The sequence below is a fragment of the Eretmochelys imbricata genome, chromosome 1, assembly GCF_965152235.1.
Source record: "Eretmochelys imbricata isolate rEreImb1 chromosome 1, rEreImb1.hap1, whole genome shotgun sequence".
In the NCBI taxonomy this organism is placed as follows: Eukaryota; Metazoa; Chordata; order Testudines; family Cheloniidae; genus Eretmochelys; species Eretmochelys imbricata.
In genome coordinates, this window is record NC_135572.1 from 56,857,815 (window position 1) to 56,874,330 (window position 16,516).

Here is a 16,516-nt window from a genome sequence, read left to right on the forward strand (position 1 = left end):
ATGTAATGACAAACTTTTGATCTGAGGTCCTTTAAAAACTACCTGTAAAGAAGAAATTATGCTAGAGCTAATCCATTAGCTCCAAAGAGGCACAATACCCTGTTTTGGCCCTGATCCTGCATTGGTATTTGCTAGCATAGACTCTTGTGCTTAGGCATCTCATAAGCACATTAGCAGATCCCAATGCAAGATTTTTCTCTTTCTTATCACATTTCCATTGTTTGTTTAATTTTCATCCTTTACAGGCATTATTTCTGCATGTGTCTCTTCATTATGGCAAAATGGTATGTATTCACTTTCCTTGCTTCAAATCACACTTTTGATCTCTGACTGCCTGATAAGCCTAAACAAACAGATGGTATAGTCTCCTGGCAAAGTACACATGTAACTCATTAACACTAAGAGATTTAATTGCATATATACTCCAGAATATCCAGCATCTGCTTCTCACTCTTCCTAGACACACACAAATTGCCAGATAGGATTTCCAGTGGTGGGTGTTTTAGTCAGTCTTTGGTTGTTGTTGTTGTTTTATTTCATCTTCCATTTTCTCTGCATTGAGAGACAATGTACGCAGACCAAAGGTCAGAAATGAAATGGAATGTGAAGAGGGCACTGCTGCATTCACCACAGTGAACTTCAGTTTATGGGGAGAAGACAGGAAGAAGATGACGTAGTTGTAGATAAGGTGGCTCATTTTAATAGGCACAGTCATAATGTGGGCTTCTATGAATCAAACAACCCAGAAAAAAACTTCATAACAAAACTGGACAAAGGTCACTCATTGACGGGCTGCTCTGTCTCAGAAATGGCTAAACATGCTCAGAAAGGGATTCTGAAGGGCATCCTCTCATCAGGAGCCTTGCAGGTACCGTACCCAAAGAGGGAACCAGATTTACTGAAAAATACTATATACGGTTTGAAAAGATAAAAGGGCATAACAAAGCTGTGTTTGTGTCTAACATACCTGCCCAGCCATGTGCTGCTATACCAACAACTACCTGAATGACCGTTTCCAGTATTATGAATGTTGTTTTTTATAGTAAATGAATTTTTTTAAAAAATTCATAACTCAATAACAAAAGAATGTGAGGCAGAAATGTGGGAATTTACAAGCAAAAACTTTTATTCTGCACTTACAAATGCTGTGTTATTAGAGTCCAGTGGTTGTAAGCTTAGAATTTATATATCTATTTCTATCTTTCTATTTTCAAAGTATCATTAGTGTTTCATCACAGAACAGTTAGTGTGTTTTGCTGTTTATAAATTAATCTTTCACTGAATAATGGGAATGAATCCCACATCTTTCCTGTGTTGGAGGAAGTGTGAAGCTGGCTAAAGCATGGAAGGCAAAATCTAATCATCTGCAATACAGAGAATTTCTGAAGTCCTATGTGGAGCTGAAGATAAATGTCTTCATCTCCATTGTAATATTGGCAGTGTATCACATGACAGATCCATTCCAGGTGGGTGAATCCTCACTGTCTCCAGTCTGTTACAGAGTCAAGGTTTTTCACATTTTTGAAGAGTTTTCAGTTCATTTTACGAATAGAATCGCTTAGATATGTACTGATCTGTCTGCCTTAATGAAGACAGAGCAACAGTCTTTCTGTGTCATAGTTTTGGCCAGTTTTGCTCACTGAGATTCTGGAGCTGTTAGGGGTTCTCTGAGCCATGACCTGTGAGTTAGATCAATGTCTTTCTTGACTGGGGTAAGCCAGTGGTGAAGTACTGGGTCCATTGCTGGTGGAGTGTGTCAACACATCCCTATGCAGGGAGGCTGGGTGCCTGCTGTCCTTAAATCAAGAATCATACAATAGCTGCCTTAAGAAATTATCACTTGAAGCTGATGACTTGGATCAAACTTCCCATTTGTGAAGCATCGTTGAGAAGGCTATGGTAGGAAAACATCAATTTCTTTAGTCATCAGAATTCCTACATTTTGACCAATTGGCTGTCCAGTGGCAAGGAAGTCCAAGACAACTGCGGGTTTCTTCTCTGTTGAAGCCTTCGTCCACCTTCACAGCCATTAAGTGGTGATCCTGCTTCATCCGCCTTTCTGCCATTGAGATCTTGTATTGGGTTGTGTTGTGCTGGGCTGCACTTTGTCTGGTATCTCACCTTTGACCTTACTGCCATGGGTGACCCTACCAGGAGTACAGGATTCCAGACGGCATTGCTCTTAGGGTCTTAAGTATATGCAAGCTTCTCCACCACGTCTTGGTGGCGGTCCAAGAAGTAGCATCTTTATGAAGCTGAAGGAATGGATGAGGGCAAGCTGGCTGAGGCTTACTTAAGGTGAGATGTGTGGAAGTATAACATTGTATAAGTATAACGTTGTATAAGGGGACATGCTGGATACATTGTATATGAGAGGGCATGCCAAAACATGTTACAAAGTAGCTGAGGGAGCACACGTAGGGACAGTTAGCTTTTGAATGGAGAAGCAATTAAGATAGAGCCAGCACATCTAAGAAGCAGGCATCAGAATGGAAGGTGTGAAGGGCAATTAGTTAACTTAACTGGAAGCTGTTAAAGGAGATTGTTAAGGGTGGCAGGTAATTGAAGATACGTGACTGGTCTCAGGGATCTCAAAGGGTGGTGACTAAAATCTTTTTCTTCTTTTGTCTGTAACTTCTCTAACTTGTTCTCCAAAAAACTGTATAAATTAAAAGACACAAGCCCCACTCGGGGGGCTCACTTCTAAATGTATTAGCAGAGCAGCTTTGCTAATAAAACAGAGTGGTCTGATAAATTGTGAGTCTGAGTCAAACTTTGACAATTTGGAGGTTCCACCGAGATGGCAAGCGGCTTCACTGAGGCTGTGTGATCCCTGACTGCCTTGCAGGACGATCATGGCAGCCGGCGCCTGGATGCTTAGTCCAAGTGATCCTCCACAAGACAGAAAGGTACGCAGCAGCAGCGCAGTCTACGCCATTGAATTTGTTGGTTCCCACTCTGTTCGGGTAGGGGTCTTTGTATCCAGCTTCTGGAATTGGACGTCTCAGGTAATTATTGTTTTTGTGCTTTAACCGGTTTGAGGACTGTCTTGTCTTTGTGTCTATCCGTCTTCCCCATGGGGTGTGTGTGTGAATCTGGGAGCCATCTCTGTCCAGAGACTGGCTGACCAAGGGGTCCCCATCCCCACGGTCTGAATAAGTGGAATCGGCACAGCTGCAGCCGCACCACATCTTGGGTATAACCCCTGAAAGCAAGGGCAGTTGAGGCAGTAGCCTGTGGGCTCCTTTCTGTGTGTTGCACCGGGTACTGCTCTGCTGAGCCCGAATTTCCTTCTTGTGGGAGTGCTGTGTGAAGTCCTCCTGGATGGGTAATCAGAAGTCTAAGGTAGAACAGTTCCCTAAGGGAACTCCAGCTTATTTTATGTATTTTAGGAGGGGTCCAGACTCTTGTAGGTTTCTTGAAAAATGGTCCAAGTTAGCTCTAGAGAACCCCAAATTACAGTGGCCACTGTTAGGTTCTTGGGACAAGGATCGAGTGGACGCTTTAAAAAGCAAACTCGTCCTCCCAAAAACCAAATTGGAGAGAGAAGTAGTAGACTGCTTCATGCAGTGGTGGGAAGAGGCAAATCGTAGATGGACTGAATCAAAACTCACCTCTCTTAAAAATTCTATCAAAAAACTAACAGTTCAATTGGATGCAGTCTCTCCCACCACTAGTCCGAGCACTCCCCTTTGCCCAGTCCTGTGCAATGATCCGGATCAAACCCGACCCCCACCATACTCCTGCGCAAATAAGAAATCAGAAAAGGAAAAATCTTCGGTGACTACAGATAATGAAAGTGAAGAAGATACCCTCATTGGCCTCACAGCTCTGCAAAATATTATGAAGAAGAAATCCAAAGCAGACTGCAAAGATTCTCTTGACATTTCTTCTTGGAAAAGAGAACCTGATGGGAGGTTAATGAGAGACTCTGATCAAACTGTTGTGGCACCCTTACGAGTTCTTAAGATGGGAGAAAGTGAGTCCATATGGGATTATAAGCCCTGGACTCATACGGAACTTTTATCTATAGTTAAGTTTTCCCAAACCACAGGAAAACTCTGTTAAATTTGCTGAGGAGTTTCTGTTAATCTGTTAAACCTATGAACCCTCTGAGACAGATCTCCTCCAACTGTGTAAATTGTTAGCTCCTGCCAGTTATTATGAAAAATGGTTGGCTGCCGCAGACTGGCCAGGTGAGGCACGCCACTCAACCATAAAAAGTACTGGCCCAGATTCGGCATACAGAGACCGGTGTATGGCTCTTTGGAAGCGCCTGCATCAAGCCATTCCCAAAGTGTGGTCTCTAAAACAAACTGGACAGCAATAGCTTGCTGTAAGCAAGGGCAAGGAGAAAGCCCAGGCGACTCTAGGTCCCGGCTAACTGATATTTTCCTACAACATTCAGGAATACAAGAGCCCGATGTAAATGGGCAGGGGGCCTTGGCACATGCATTTGTTGATGGTCTTCTCCCTGCCACAGGCAGCATGTTAAAACGAGTAAGTGTGGGATGGGAGACTGAAACCATGGACAAATTGCTGGCAGTAGCAGAGCATTGCCACTGCACTTTAAAAGGAAAGGAGGAACAGTCCTCCCAAAAGTTAATGGCTCTGCAGATACAGCATTATTCAGGACTAAGCAGACCACACCAGGGACAGGTTTGCAGAAGGGGGCGGGGGCTGGATTAACTGGGGTTTGTAACTACTGTAAACAGCCTGGACACTGGAAAAAAGTGTCCGAGACGACCTAATAATTGTATGGGAAATCAAGTGAACCCCCCGCTGGTTCCTCCAGCTGATCCCCAACCCTATTTTTCACCCCAACAATGACGGGATGCTGGGGAACCTCACAAAGTTTTAGCTCCCTTATTACCTCTGTCCCCTACTGGAGAATGTGTCCTGACTGTAAATGATCTCTCTCTCCCTTTCCTTGTTGATACTGGAGCTTCTCTTTCTACAATCCACACCACTGACTTGCCTGAGGTTCCCCGATCTGGAAAATCTGTGTCTGCTCTTGGCATTACAGGGATCCCTACCTCTTTTCCCCTCTCAAAACCTTTGTCTGTTCAGGTCGGTCCCCTCTCTGAGGAGCATGCATTCCTCCTCTCTGATTCCACCCCTGCAAACCTTCTGGGACGGGACTTGCTATGCAAACTTGGCTGTTCTATTTACTGCTCCCCAGATGGTGTCTATCTGCAAATCCCTCAGTCTTCCTTATGTGATTCTGTAGCCTCCCTGCTGTCTGAAACTTCCCTCTCCACTCCGGTCCCTTGCTGTCCCTTAACTCTGTCCCTAGAGCACCTAATCTCTCAGGTTCCTTCTTCCCTATGGCCATCTCACCCATCTGAAGTGGGCCGATTTAAATACTGACCCAGTTCGGATTACTGTAGACAATTCCAAACCTCTGCCTCGCCTGTCTCAGTATCCTTTGAATCCTGAGGCAGAGGCTGGGATTGCTCCAGTTATATCTGCATTAAAAGAACAAGGAATTATTGTCCCTTGTTCCAGCCCCTGTAACACCCCTATCCTCCCAGTTCAAAAGGCTGGTGGCGATTTGTTCAAGACCTTCGAGCTATTAACCATATTGTCATACCTTCTTTTCCAGTGGTTCCTAACCCTGCTACAATACTAGCGTCTATTTCCCCCAAATGCAACCCACTTTAGAGTTGTAGATTTGTGCTCCGCTTTCTTCTCTGTCCCAGTTAACTCTGAATCCCAGTATCTCTTTGCCTTCTCCTACAAGGGTCAGCAATATACATGGACTACCCTTCCCCAGGGGTATACAGAGAGTTGATCCTATTTTTCTCAAGCCCTAGCCAGGGATCTTGCTGATCTGGTTTTCCCATCAGGATCCACACTGATCCAATATGTGGACGACTTACTCCTGTGCTCCCCCTCTCTGTCTGCCTCAGAAACTGATTCACTAACACTTCTCACAGCTTTAGCAAACAAGGGTCATAAGGCACAAAATTGCAGCTCTGCCAAACCTCTGTCACATACCTAGGCTTCCTTCTCTCCCAGGGCTCCCGTACACTCTATCCAGCCCAGGTACAAGCCATCCTTAGCTTTCCCCAGCCTTGCTCTCCACGCCAGGTCAGAAAATTCTTAGGCATGACAGGGTTCTGTAGGCAATGGATTCCCCAATATGCTTCTCTGGCTAAACCACTCCAAGAACTCACTTGATCCTCTGTACCTAACCCTATGCCATGGCCACTTGAAGCAAATGCTGCTTTCATCTCCCTTAAGCAGAATTTAGCCTCTGCCCCTGCCTTAGGGTTACCTAACTGTGACAAGACTTTTACCCTTTTCTGTCACAAACAATCTGCTTGTGCCCTCAGGGTTCTTACTCAGGAGCACGGTGACAGAAATCGCCCGGTGGCTTATTTTTCTGCAACCTTGGACCCTGTAGCCCAGGGTTTACCCCCTTGCCTACGCTGTAGCTGCTGCAGCGCACCTGGTTGAGATGTCTGAGTCCCTTGTCCTCCGCTCTCCTCTCACTCTCATGGTTCCCCATTCTGTGGAAACTCTCCTTCTGCAACACTGCTCACCTTTCCTCTGCTCACCTCACTAGGTATGAACTTTTGCTGCTTTCAGCCTCACATATCACTATGAAGCGCTGCTCCTGGTTAAACCCTGCTACTCTCCTTCCTTTACCTAGTGATGGTGAACCCCATGACTGCCTTGCAACTGTCTCCGCTATCGCTGTCCCGCGCCCCAACCTTTCAGATGTACCTCTCCCTAACTCTGACCTGGTATTATTCACTGATTGGGTCCTTTTATAGAAATGACCAAGGCCACCTTCTTGCAGGGTACGCTGTGGTCTCTCTGAGACCATAGAAGCTGCGCTCTTACCCTCTGTGACCTCTGCCCAGGTGGCTGAAATGATTGCTCTAACCTGTGCCTGCTTTCTAGCCAAGGGGCTCTCTGCCACTATTTTTACTGATTCTCGATATGCCTTTGGGGTTGTGCATGACTTTGGCACCCTCTGGCAGGCTCGAGGTTTTCTTACTTCTACTGGTATCCCTATCAAGAATGGCCCCTACATTGCCGCCCTCCTGTATGCAGTTTTACTACCGTCTGCCTTGGCAATTGTTAAGTGTACTGGCCACTCAGCGGCAGACACCAAGGTGGCAAAAGGTAATGCACTTGCTGATGCTGCTTCAAAACATGCCGCCACTATAAAACTTTCACCAGAAGCGTTTCTTGGTCCCCTCTCTGTCTCTGTAACGCCACCATCCCTGTCTCATCTCGCTCAGCTCCAGGATTCTGCCCCAGAAACAGAGACTCCTGGAGTGCTTTGGGTTGCTCTTTGCATTCAGATTCCCTTTGGCAATCACCCACTGGTACCTTTGTAGCCCCCCTCTCACTCTACCCATCTCTAGCTGCCCTGCTACATGGTGTTTCGCATGTCGGCAAGGAGGGGATGGTCTCTGCTATGAGTAAGGTGGGGTGGTGGGCTCCCCATTTCAGCTCCTTTGCAACCCGCCACTGTGCCGCTTGTGTTACTTGTCAAAGCCACAATGTAGGCAAATCTGTAAAAGTAACACAAGTTCCAGGGTTTGCCTCAAGCACCTTTCCTACACTGGCATCTGTACAAAATCAAGTTGCCAAAGTGTCAGAAATATGAATTCATTTTAGTTATAATATGTCTGTTTTCGGGTTGGATTGAAGCCTTTCCCTGTTGCAAAGCTGATTCATTGTCCGTTGCAAAATGTCTGTTAAACCACATTATCCCTACCAAGGGAATTCCTGCCACTTTGTCTAGTGACCAGGGAACACATTTTACTGGAAAAATTGTTCAACATCTAAACCAGGTATTACATGTCACCCACCTGTTGCACTGCCCTTACCATCCACAGAGTGCAGGGGCAGTTGAAAGGCGAAATGGTGTGCTTAAAAATAAGCTGGCAAAAATCTGTAGTTCCACAGGGTTAAACTGGCGAGCTGCTTTACCACTGGCCCTTATGGAAATTCAGTCATCCCCATCCCAGAGACACAAATTGAGTCCATTTGAAATCATCATGTCCTATGCGAACAATGGCTACTATTACCCCAGTCCCAGACCTAAACCTAACTCACAGCATGCTCCTCCAGTACTGCAAAGGGTTAATGCAAGCTGTGAGCTCCTTCCATTCGCAGGTGCAAGCAGCTTGGCCGACGGAACCCACCTCTGCTGCCTGTCACACTCTTGAGCCTGGTGATTGGGTCTACCTGCAGCACCACCTTCAGAAGCACTCCTTGGAACCCCAGTGGAAGGGTCCATACCAGGTACTGCTCACCACCCAGACAGCAGTGAAATTATCCGGCATCGCTGCATGGATCCGTGCCTCACAGTGTAAGCCAGCGCCACCTCAAGGGGACCAAGCACCTCTGCAAGACCACGCAGAACCAGCTTCAACCCCAGAAGACAGAGGAACAGCCTGCAATACCTTAAAATCTGCACTCTCGTAAGGGTTGCCAGAAGCAGAGGGTAAGCAGACAGCAGGACCCAACAAACTGCTGCCTGGTGGACGTAAAACCGTGACTGCGGTTCCCTCAAAAGGGGTTGTCGGAACCAGAAAGGGTCCTGCTTCCAACATGTGTCCTTTGAGAAGCTTAATCCTCAGCTACTGTGTCCTGAGGGTCTGGGGAATCCAGAGTGACAGTGACAATTCTTTCATCCAACAACAGGTGCAGATAGCCCAGATCCTGAATATTTCTAATTGCTGGGTCTGCAGCCACATCCCAGCTCACTCACAAGCTAGTATCCCCACCATGGCAATCCCTTTGAATTCCTCAGAGCTTGCTGGAGAACCCTATCCACTTAAAAGGACATGGAACGAAAATGACACTTGAGGGCTGGGAAAAACATATGTTCCTAAACTTATAAGTGTGGTGAAAGAAAAGGGCCACTGGTGCTGGGTGTGTAATGGGACAGGGCTGAATCTAGGGAGGAGCAGCTGTCTCCAATACATCATGTCCCATGGTGTATGGGACTATCCAAACAAGGTTGGAGAATGGCAAACCGGGTATGGAAAGATAAACTTCCTCTCAACCTGGGACCAAACCAAAGATTCAATCTCTTGCTCCCCCTACAGCCTCCCTGAGAAAAACAGCACCATCTACAAATGTCATGTGAATGCTACCTCTTCTTCTCCCCAGTGAAAATCATCCTGTGCCCTTTGGGGGATACTATTCGTAAATTCTTACATGTCAAAGGGTTGCAGTCAACCCTTCCCAGCTTTAATGGGACATCATTGGGTTTGTGGGGAAAATGCTTACACTGTGTTACCAGCAAATTGGTCAGGTATCTGTTATCCTGCTCAGCTTTTCCCACAATTCCAGGTGCTTCAATCCCTCCCATGAAATCGGTTCCGTAATTTCAGGCGAAAAAGGAGGGACTTGCCAGATGCTAAATGGTATGTGGATAACATAAGCCCCCGAACTTGGGAAGAAGCTGTTGGCATTTCTTTAGTCCCAGTAGGGGGGGTAATCCACCATGCAAAAAGGCTTTTAAGGTTACAAGCGGTGGTTGAGATCATGGCCAATGAAACAGGAGAGAGCTTAAAAGCTCTAGCCAAAGAAGCAGGAGCAGTCGACAAGTGGCCCTCCAAAACCGTCGGGCATTAAATATAATACTGGCAGCCAAAGGAGGGACCTGTGCTCTAATTGGAACAGAATGCTGTGTATACATACCTGATAATACTAATGAGGTAATAAATCGTGCTAGCCATCTGGAGCAAATTGCATACCTTCCCCACGAAGAACCAAGTTCCTCATGGAAATGGATAAGTAACTTATTCAATTTCTCTAGTCTGGGAAACTGGTTGTTTCAAGGAATCCTGACTATCCTATTTGGAATTCTAATAATCTTTGTGTGTTTTCAACTGATTTCTTGTTGTATCCAAAACTGCACAAAACACACCATCCATCAGGTTACCCCTAACCAGAGTGCTAATCTAATGTTGTTAAATGTCACCAGTGAAAGTAATAAAGAACAATTGATGTGTGGAATCCAGTAAGTCATTGGTCATGGGCGTAGCCTTGACCAAAAACGGGGGATTGTGGAAGTATAACATTGTATAAGTATAACGTTGTATAAGGGGACATGCTGGATACATTGTATATGAGAGGGCATGCCAAAATGTTACAAAGTAGCTGAGGGAGCACGCATAGGGACAGTTAGCTTTTGAATGGAGAAGCAATTAAGATAGAGCCAGCACATCTAAGAAGCAGGCATCAGAATGGAAGGTGTGAAGGGCAATTAGTTAACTTAACTGGAAGCTGTTAAAGGAGATTGTTAAGGGTGGCAGGTAATTGAAGATACGTGACTGGTCTCAGGGATCTCAAAGGGTGGTGACTAAAATCTTTTTCTTCTTTTGTCTGTAACTTCTCTGTAACTTGTTCTCCAAAAAACTGTATAAATTAAAAGACACAAGCCCCACTCGGGGGGCTCACTTCTAAATGTATTAGCAGAGCAGCTTTGCTAATAAAACAGAGTGGTCTGATAAATTGTGAGTCTGAGTCAAACTTTGACAGATGGAGGAAGGGATGTTGGAGGGTTGTAGAAAGCAACTGGAAGAGTTAGTGAGGATATCTGCACTCCTGACCAATGAAGTGTATCTGCCACTTGTGGCCCAGGTTTATTAGAACTAGGGCTGCTTTTCGAAGATCAGATAGCAGTGGTAGCTAGGGCTATGGCACTGGAGTATTACTGGCTCCCTGTGTGATTAATTGCTCAACAGGCAAATTGCATTCTGCACTAGCTTATGTTTCAGAGGGCCAGGTGGCCTAGTGAGTAGCACACCCAGTATCTCCCCTTACTGGGAAGACCTTTCAGTCCTGTCCCTCACCTGATAATGTGGAGAGTTAACTGTGTGTGTGTGTGTGTGTGGTTAAATTTTGGGAGTTGCCTAAAGCCCATGAAAACAGGCACATCGGTAATTGATAAAATAAATAAAAATGTAAATGCAATTTTGCATTTTATATTTCATTCTTAAGATTTTCATGAAAGTACAAAGCTTTTTTTCCTGTTAACGCTTGGCTTATCTTGTGAAGTTTGGCTTAGAGACCAGAACGTGTTGCTCACACATGATCTGAACTAGAGGTAATGCTTCAACACACATAATCTATTCTTGCATAATTAGGGTTGCGATATTTCAAGTTCTCAAATAGAGGACACTGCTGGGGAAGAGGGAGGGGGATCTGGAAGGGTGAGGGGTACAATTTCTATTGTACAGTTTCTTTCTACCACCCTTACTTCTGCACTGCTGCTAGCGGCGGTGCTGCCTTCAGAGTTGGGCGCCCGGCCTGCTGCCCAGGTCTGAGGGCAGCACCGCCACCAGAAGCAGCACAGAAGTAAGGGTGGCAATACCATACTTCCTGGACGCTTGTTCATATGTCAAGTCTGCCCGGACAGAGATCGGAGGACCAAAAAAGATGTCATGTCTGGGGAACTGGTCATAGGCACTTACTCCGTGGGCACTCCAGCCCTGGAGCACCCACGGGAAAAAAAATAGCGGGTGCTCAGCACCTGCTAGCAGCCCTGTGGTTCAGCTCCTCCCTCCCAGCGCCTCCCACCTGCCACAATCAGCTGTTCAGTGACGTTCAGGAGGTGCTGGGAACTAACCGGGACTACTTCAGTTGGGCCAACTGGAGTTTGGACCCTGCAGGAATTTCTCTTTAGGAACCTGTGACAGCACTTGATGCAAGTGACTCAAACAATTTATTCAAAACCAAGCATTATTTAGTCTTTCACCCAATGGTACAAAGGGTACAGGGCCAGCTTATAAAACAAGAGTCATACATGCATTTCCTTACCTGTGCTTTAACCTAGCTTTCAATAGCTCAAGGCAGGACATCTTATTCTCCACCTGGGTTGGGAGAAAACAGCCTGCACTTTTTACAGCATGCTCCCTCTATCGCTAAGTAAATCTTAGCAGCCTGTCAGCTTTCAAAGACATGCTGGAAAGCCTAACCCACACCTGCTCCCTTTTCCAGGGTCTTTGAGGTTTAAGAGGCCTGGATGGAGCCTCCTAGATCTCCCCCCAGTTGATGGACCAGCCATTCTTATCTTAACTCCTTTGAAGCTGTCTTATCTGTTTCAGAGTGTTAGCCTGTATCCGCAAAAACAAGGCGGAGTCCTTGTGGCACCACCTCTGTTTTCTCATCTGTGTCATCTGTCCTGCTTGGTTCCTTACCAGCCCCGTTACAGCCTCCTTTGATTTAATCCTATGCTTCCAGTCAGGTAGCAATACAAAATGGAACAAGGACACCGAATTACACATAGTATCTATTATTATAATAATGCAGATATCTCCCAGTTGATCAGCAATGATGCCACATAAAACTTGTATTGTTCTATCAGTTCAGAGAACTGCTAATGATTTTGTTTCTACAGTCCCTCCTGTGACAGCACTAAAATTGCATCTGATATAAAAGGACGGGTTTTTTTCCACCACTGTGTTAAACATTCTGCTGATTTTTTTTTTTATTTTAAATCACAAATTATTTGTCTTGTGACTTCAGCCTCTGTGAAAGCTGCAGGGTTGGCAGCCCTAGGGACTGAAAGCACTGTATTTCACATAAAGAAAAGGAGTACTTGTGGCACCTCAGAGACTGACTAATTTATTTGAGCATAAGCTTTCGTGACCTACAGCTCACTTCATCGGATGCATACTGTGGAAAGTACAGAAGATCTTTTTATACACACAAACAATGAAAAAATGGGTGTTTACCACTACAAAAGGTTTTCTCTCCCCCCACCCCACTCTCCTGCTGGTAATAGCTTATCTAAAGTGATCGCTCTCCTTACATTGTGTATGATAATCAAGGTGGGCCATTTACAGCACAAATCCAGGGTTTAACAAGAATGTCCGGGGGGGGGGGAGATGGTAGGAAAAAACAAGGGGAAATAGGTTACCTTGCATAATGACTTAGCCACTCCCAGTCTCTATTCAAGCCTAAGTTAATTGTATCCAATTTGCAAATGAATTCCAATTCAACAGTCTCTTGCTGGAGTCTGGATTTGAAGTCTTTCTGTTTGTAATGCAACTTTCATGTCTGTAATCACGTGACCAGAGAGATTGAAGTGTTCTCCGACTGGTTTATGAATGTTATAATTCTTGACATCTGATTTGTGTCCATTTATTCTTTTACGTAGAGACTGTCCAGTTTGACCAATGTACATGGCAGAGGGGCATTGCTGGCACACGATGGCATATATCACATTGGTGGATGTGCAGGTGAACGAGCCTCTGATAGTGTGGCTGATGTTATTAGGTCCTGTGATGGTGTCCCCTGAATAGATGTGGGCACAGTTGGCAACGGGCTTTGTTGCAAGGATAGGTTCCTGGGTTAGTGATTCTGTTGTGTGGTATGTGGTTGCTGGTGAGTTGCTTCAGGTTGGGGGGCTGTCTGTAGGCAAGGACTGGCCTGTCTCCCAAGATTTGTGAGTGTGTTGGGTCATTCTTCAGGATAGGTTGTAGATCCTTAATGATGCGTTGGAGGGGTTTTAGTTGGGGGCTGAAGGTGACGGCTAGTGGCGTTCTGTTATTTTCTTTGTTAGGCCTGTCCTGTAGTAGGTGACTTCTGGGAACTCTTCTGGCTCTATCAATCTGTTTCTTCACTTCCGCAGGTGGATATTTGTTAGCCGACGGCCAAGGATGTTTGGTGAGGTGCCAGCTATGCCCGTTTATACTATCCGTGACTTTAACCGCTAGGACGCACTGTCCCTTCGCGGCGGGCAGCCCGGGCTAGGCTGACAGATGCCCCAAGGTCCTAACCACCCGTGACTTTAACTGCTAGAGCTCAGAGCTCCTTCGCAGCGGGCAGTCAATACTGACTGACAGGTGCCCCAATGGCAGCACTAAGAGCCTCTCCACACCCGTGACTTTAACTGCTAGAGCTCAGAGCTCCTTCGCAGCGGGCAGCCAGGATTCACTGACAGGTGCCCCAAGAGTTTGCCCCGTGGAGGCAGCACAACTCAACGCTAGGCTCTTAGTACTCTCACCTAATGGCCAGGCTTTAGAGCCAAAACGGCTGAGGTTCTTTAATTGTGTTGGCTGCTTTACAGTAAACCAGAGAAAACAAGTCAGGCTTATGCACAAATGGTTACCAAAATTTATTAAGCTAGATTCTAATCATATGGTTACAAAATTGCTAGTGCCTACTTATTTAAATGTAGAGATGTTACACACACACACACACACACACAAAGTTACAAAACTGAAGCCACAATCCCAAAGGAAGAAAACAAAGTATAGAGCTCTATTTCAAAATATGTGTACACTAAAGATAGGAGATCAGGTGTGGGTGCTTCTTACCCTCCTTGCATCTCTCGATTCCAGCGGTGCCAAGCCAGGATCGGTCACTCAATTCCGCGGAAAGACGAATAAGGGACAAGGCGTAGGGACCCTCTTAGCTGCAGAAGCCTTGGGAGGCTGTCACTTATCTGACCAGCAGATAGATAGTGAAAAGCACTCAAATCATGGTGCTGTAGGTCCCCTACTTATACCTCTGTACTCCTTTATTCTCTTTCTCCTTTCTTATGCCAAATTGAGGCTGGTCTGTCTGGGTGACGCCAGCTTTCGCAAGAGTAGCTTACACTTGCAAGGGAGAGAAACAATAAGTGTCGACTACTGGACACTTCTTTTATCAGGGTAAATATTTTCCCACCTAGGATGTTGGTGTGTGTGCATCACGCTATTTAGTAGGGGCTAAGAGCCACGTCTGTCACAGGGCCTCTGCCTGCTGTGAGCTTAATCGTTGTATCTGCTCCCAGAGGCACATTGTAGCAGCACACCTGTGCTTTCACAGCTTCAAAGGCTGTGCTGGAATATATGTCAAGTGCCCTGTTCCGGCTTCCTCCTGTGTTTCCAGCAATGCTGGTCTGAGGGGGGGGGGGAGGGGGCTGGCTGTCTGGCTACAATATTGTAGTTGCAAGAATGCTTGATAGAGATCTTGTAGGTGTCTGTCTCTGTCTGAGGGGTTGGAGCAAATGCGGTTGTATCGCAGAGCTTGGCTGTAGACGATGGATCATGTGGTGTGGTCAGGGTGAAAGCTGGAGGCATATAGGTAGGAATAGCGGTCAGTAGGTTTCCGGTATAGAGTGGTGTTTATGTGACCATTGTTTATTAGCACTGTAGTATCCAAGTGTGTGGACTGGACCAGGCTGAGGTTAATGGTGGGATGGAAATTGTTGAAATCATGGTGGGATTCCTCAAGGGCTTCTTTTCCATGGGTCCAGATGATGCTGTCATCAATATAGCGCAAGTAGAGTAGGGGCGTTAGGGGACGAGAGCTGAGGAAGCGTTGTTCTAAGTCAGCCATAAAAATGTTGGCATACTGTGGGGCCATGCGGGTACCCATAGCAGTGCCGCTGATCTGAAGATATACATTGTCCCCAAATGTAAAATAGTTATGGGTAAGGACAAAGTCACAAAGTTCAGCCACCAGGTTAGCCGTGACATTATCAGGGTTAGTGTTCTTGACAGCTTGTAGTCCATCTTTGTGTGGAATGTTGGTGTAGAGGGCTTCTACATCCATAGTGGCCAGGATGGTGTTATCAGGAAGATCACCGATGGATTGTAGTTTCCTCAGGAAGTCAGTGGTGTCTCGAAGATAGCTGGGAGTGCTGGTAGCGTAGGGCCTGAGGAGGGAGTCTATATAGCCAGACAATCCTGCTGTCAGTGTGCCAATGCCTGAGATAATGGGGCCCCCAGGATTTCCAGGTTTATGGATAGAATATCCCAGGTCAGGGTTCCAGGGGTGTATCTGTGCGGATTTGATCTTGTGCTTTTTCAGGGAGTTTCTTGAGCAAATGCTGTAGTTTCTTTTGGTAACTCTCAGTGAGATCAGAGGGTAATGGCTTGTAGAAAGTGGTGTTGGAGAGCTGCCGAGCAGCCTCTTGTTTATATTCCGACCTATTCATGATGACAACAGCACCTCCTTTGTCAGCCTTTTTGATTATGATGTCAGAGTTGTTTCTGAGGCTGTGGATGGCATTGTGTTCTGCACGGCTGAGGTGGTGGGGCAAGTGATGCTGCTTTTCCACAATTTCAGCCCATGCTCGTCGGCGGAAGCACTCTATGTAGAAGTCCAGTCTGCTGTCTCGACCTTCAGGAGAAGTCCACCTAGAATCCTTCTTTTTGTAGTATTGGTAGGGAGGTCTCTGTGGATTAGTATGTTGTTCAGAGGTGTGTTGGAAATATTCCTTGAGTCGGACACAAACTTCCTCGTAGCTGGACTTTTCTAAAACTAGACAAGCCATTTACAACACACACTTTGCTTCTCTACAAAAGAAAAAGGACACTAAACTACTACATGCCACAAGGGGCCACAGCAATGGTTCCCTGAACCCACCCAGCAATACTGTTAACCTATCCAACTATACTCTTAGGACAGCTGCTTCTGCTGGGCTATCTCGGGGCCTCTCCTTCTGCCCCTCCACCCCCACGAACATGATACAGTTCTGTGGTGACCTAGAATCCTATTTTCAACATCTCCGACTAAAGGAATATTTCCAACACACCTCTGA

The 16,516-nt window shown here is 46.0% G+C and overlaps 1 protein-coding gene across 1 annotated transcript in view; it reads left to right on the forward strand.

The window, feature by feature from the left end:
* Positions 1-16,516, forward strand: part of ATP7B (ATPase copper transporting beta) — an 88,971-nt gene that overhangs the window by 1,484 nt on the left and 70,971 nt on the right. The window contains exon 3 of the mRNA XM_077810777.1: positions 246-284. Within this exon, the coding sequence (XP_077666903.1) occupies positions 282-284 (3 nt within the window). The 5' untranslated portion in view covers positions 246-281. The remainder of the gene's footprint in view (positions 1-245; positions 285-16,516) is intronic.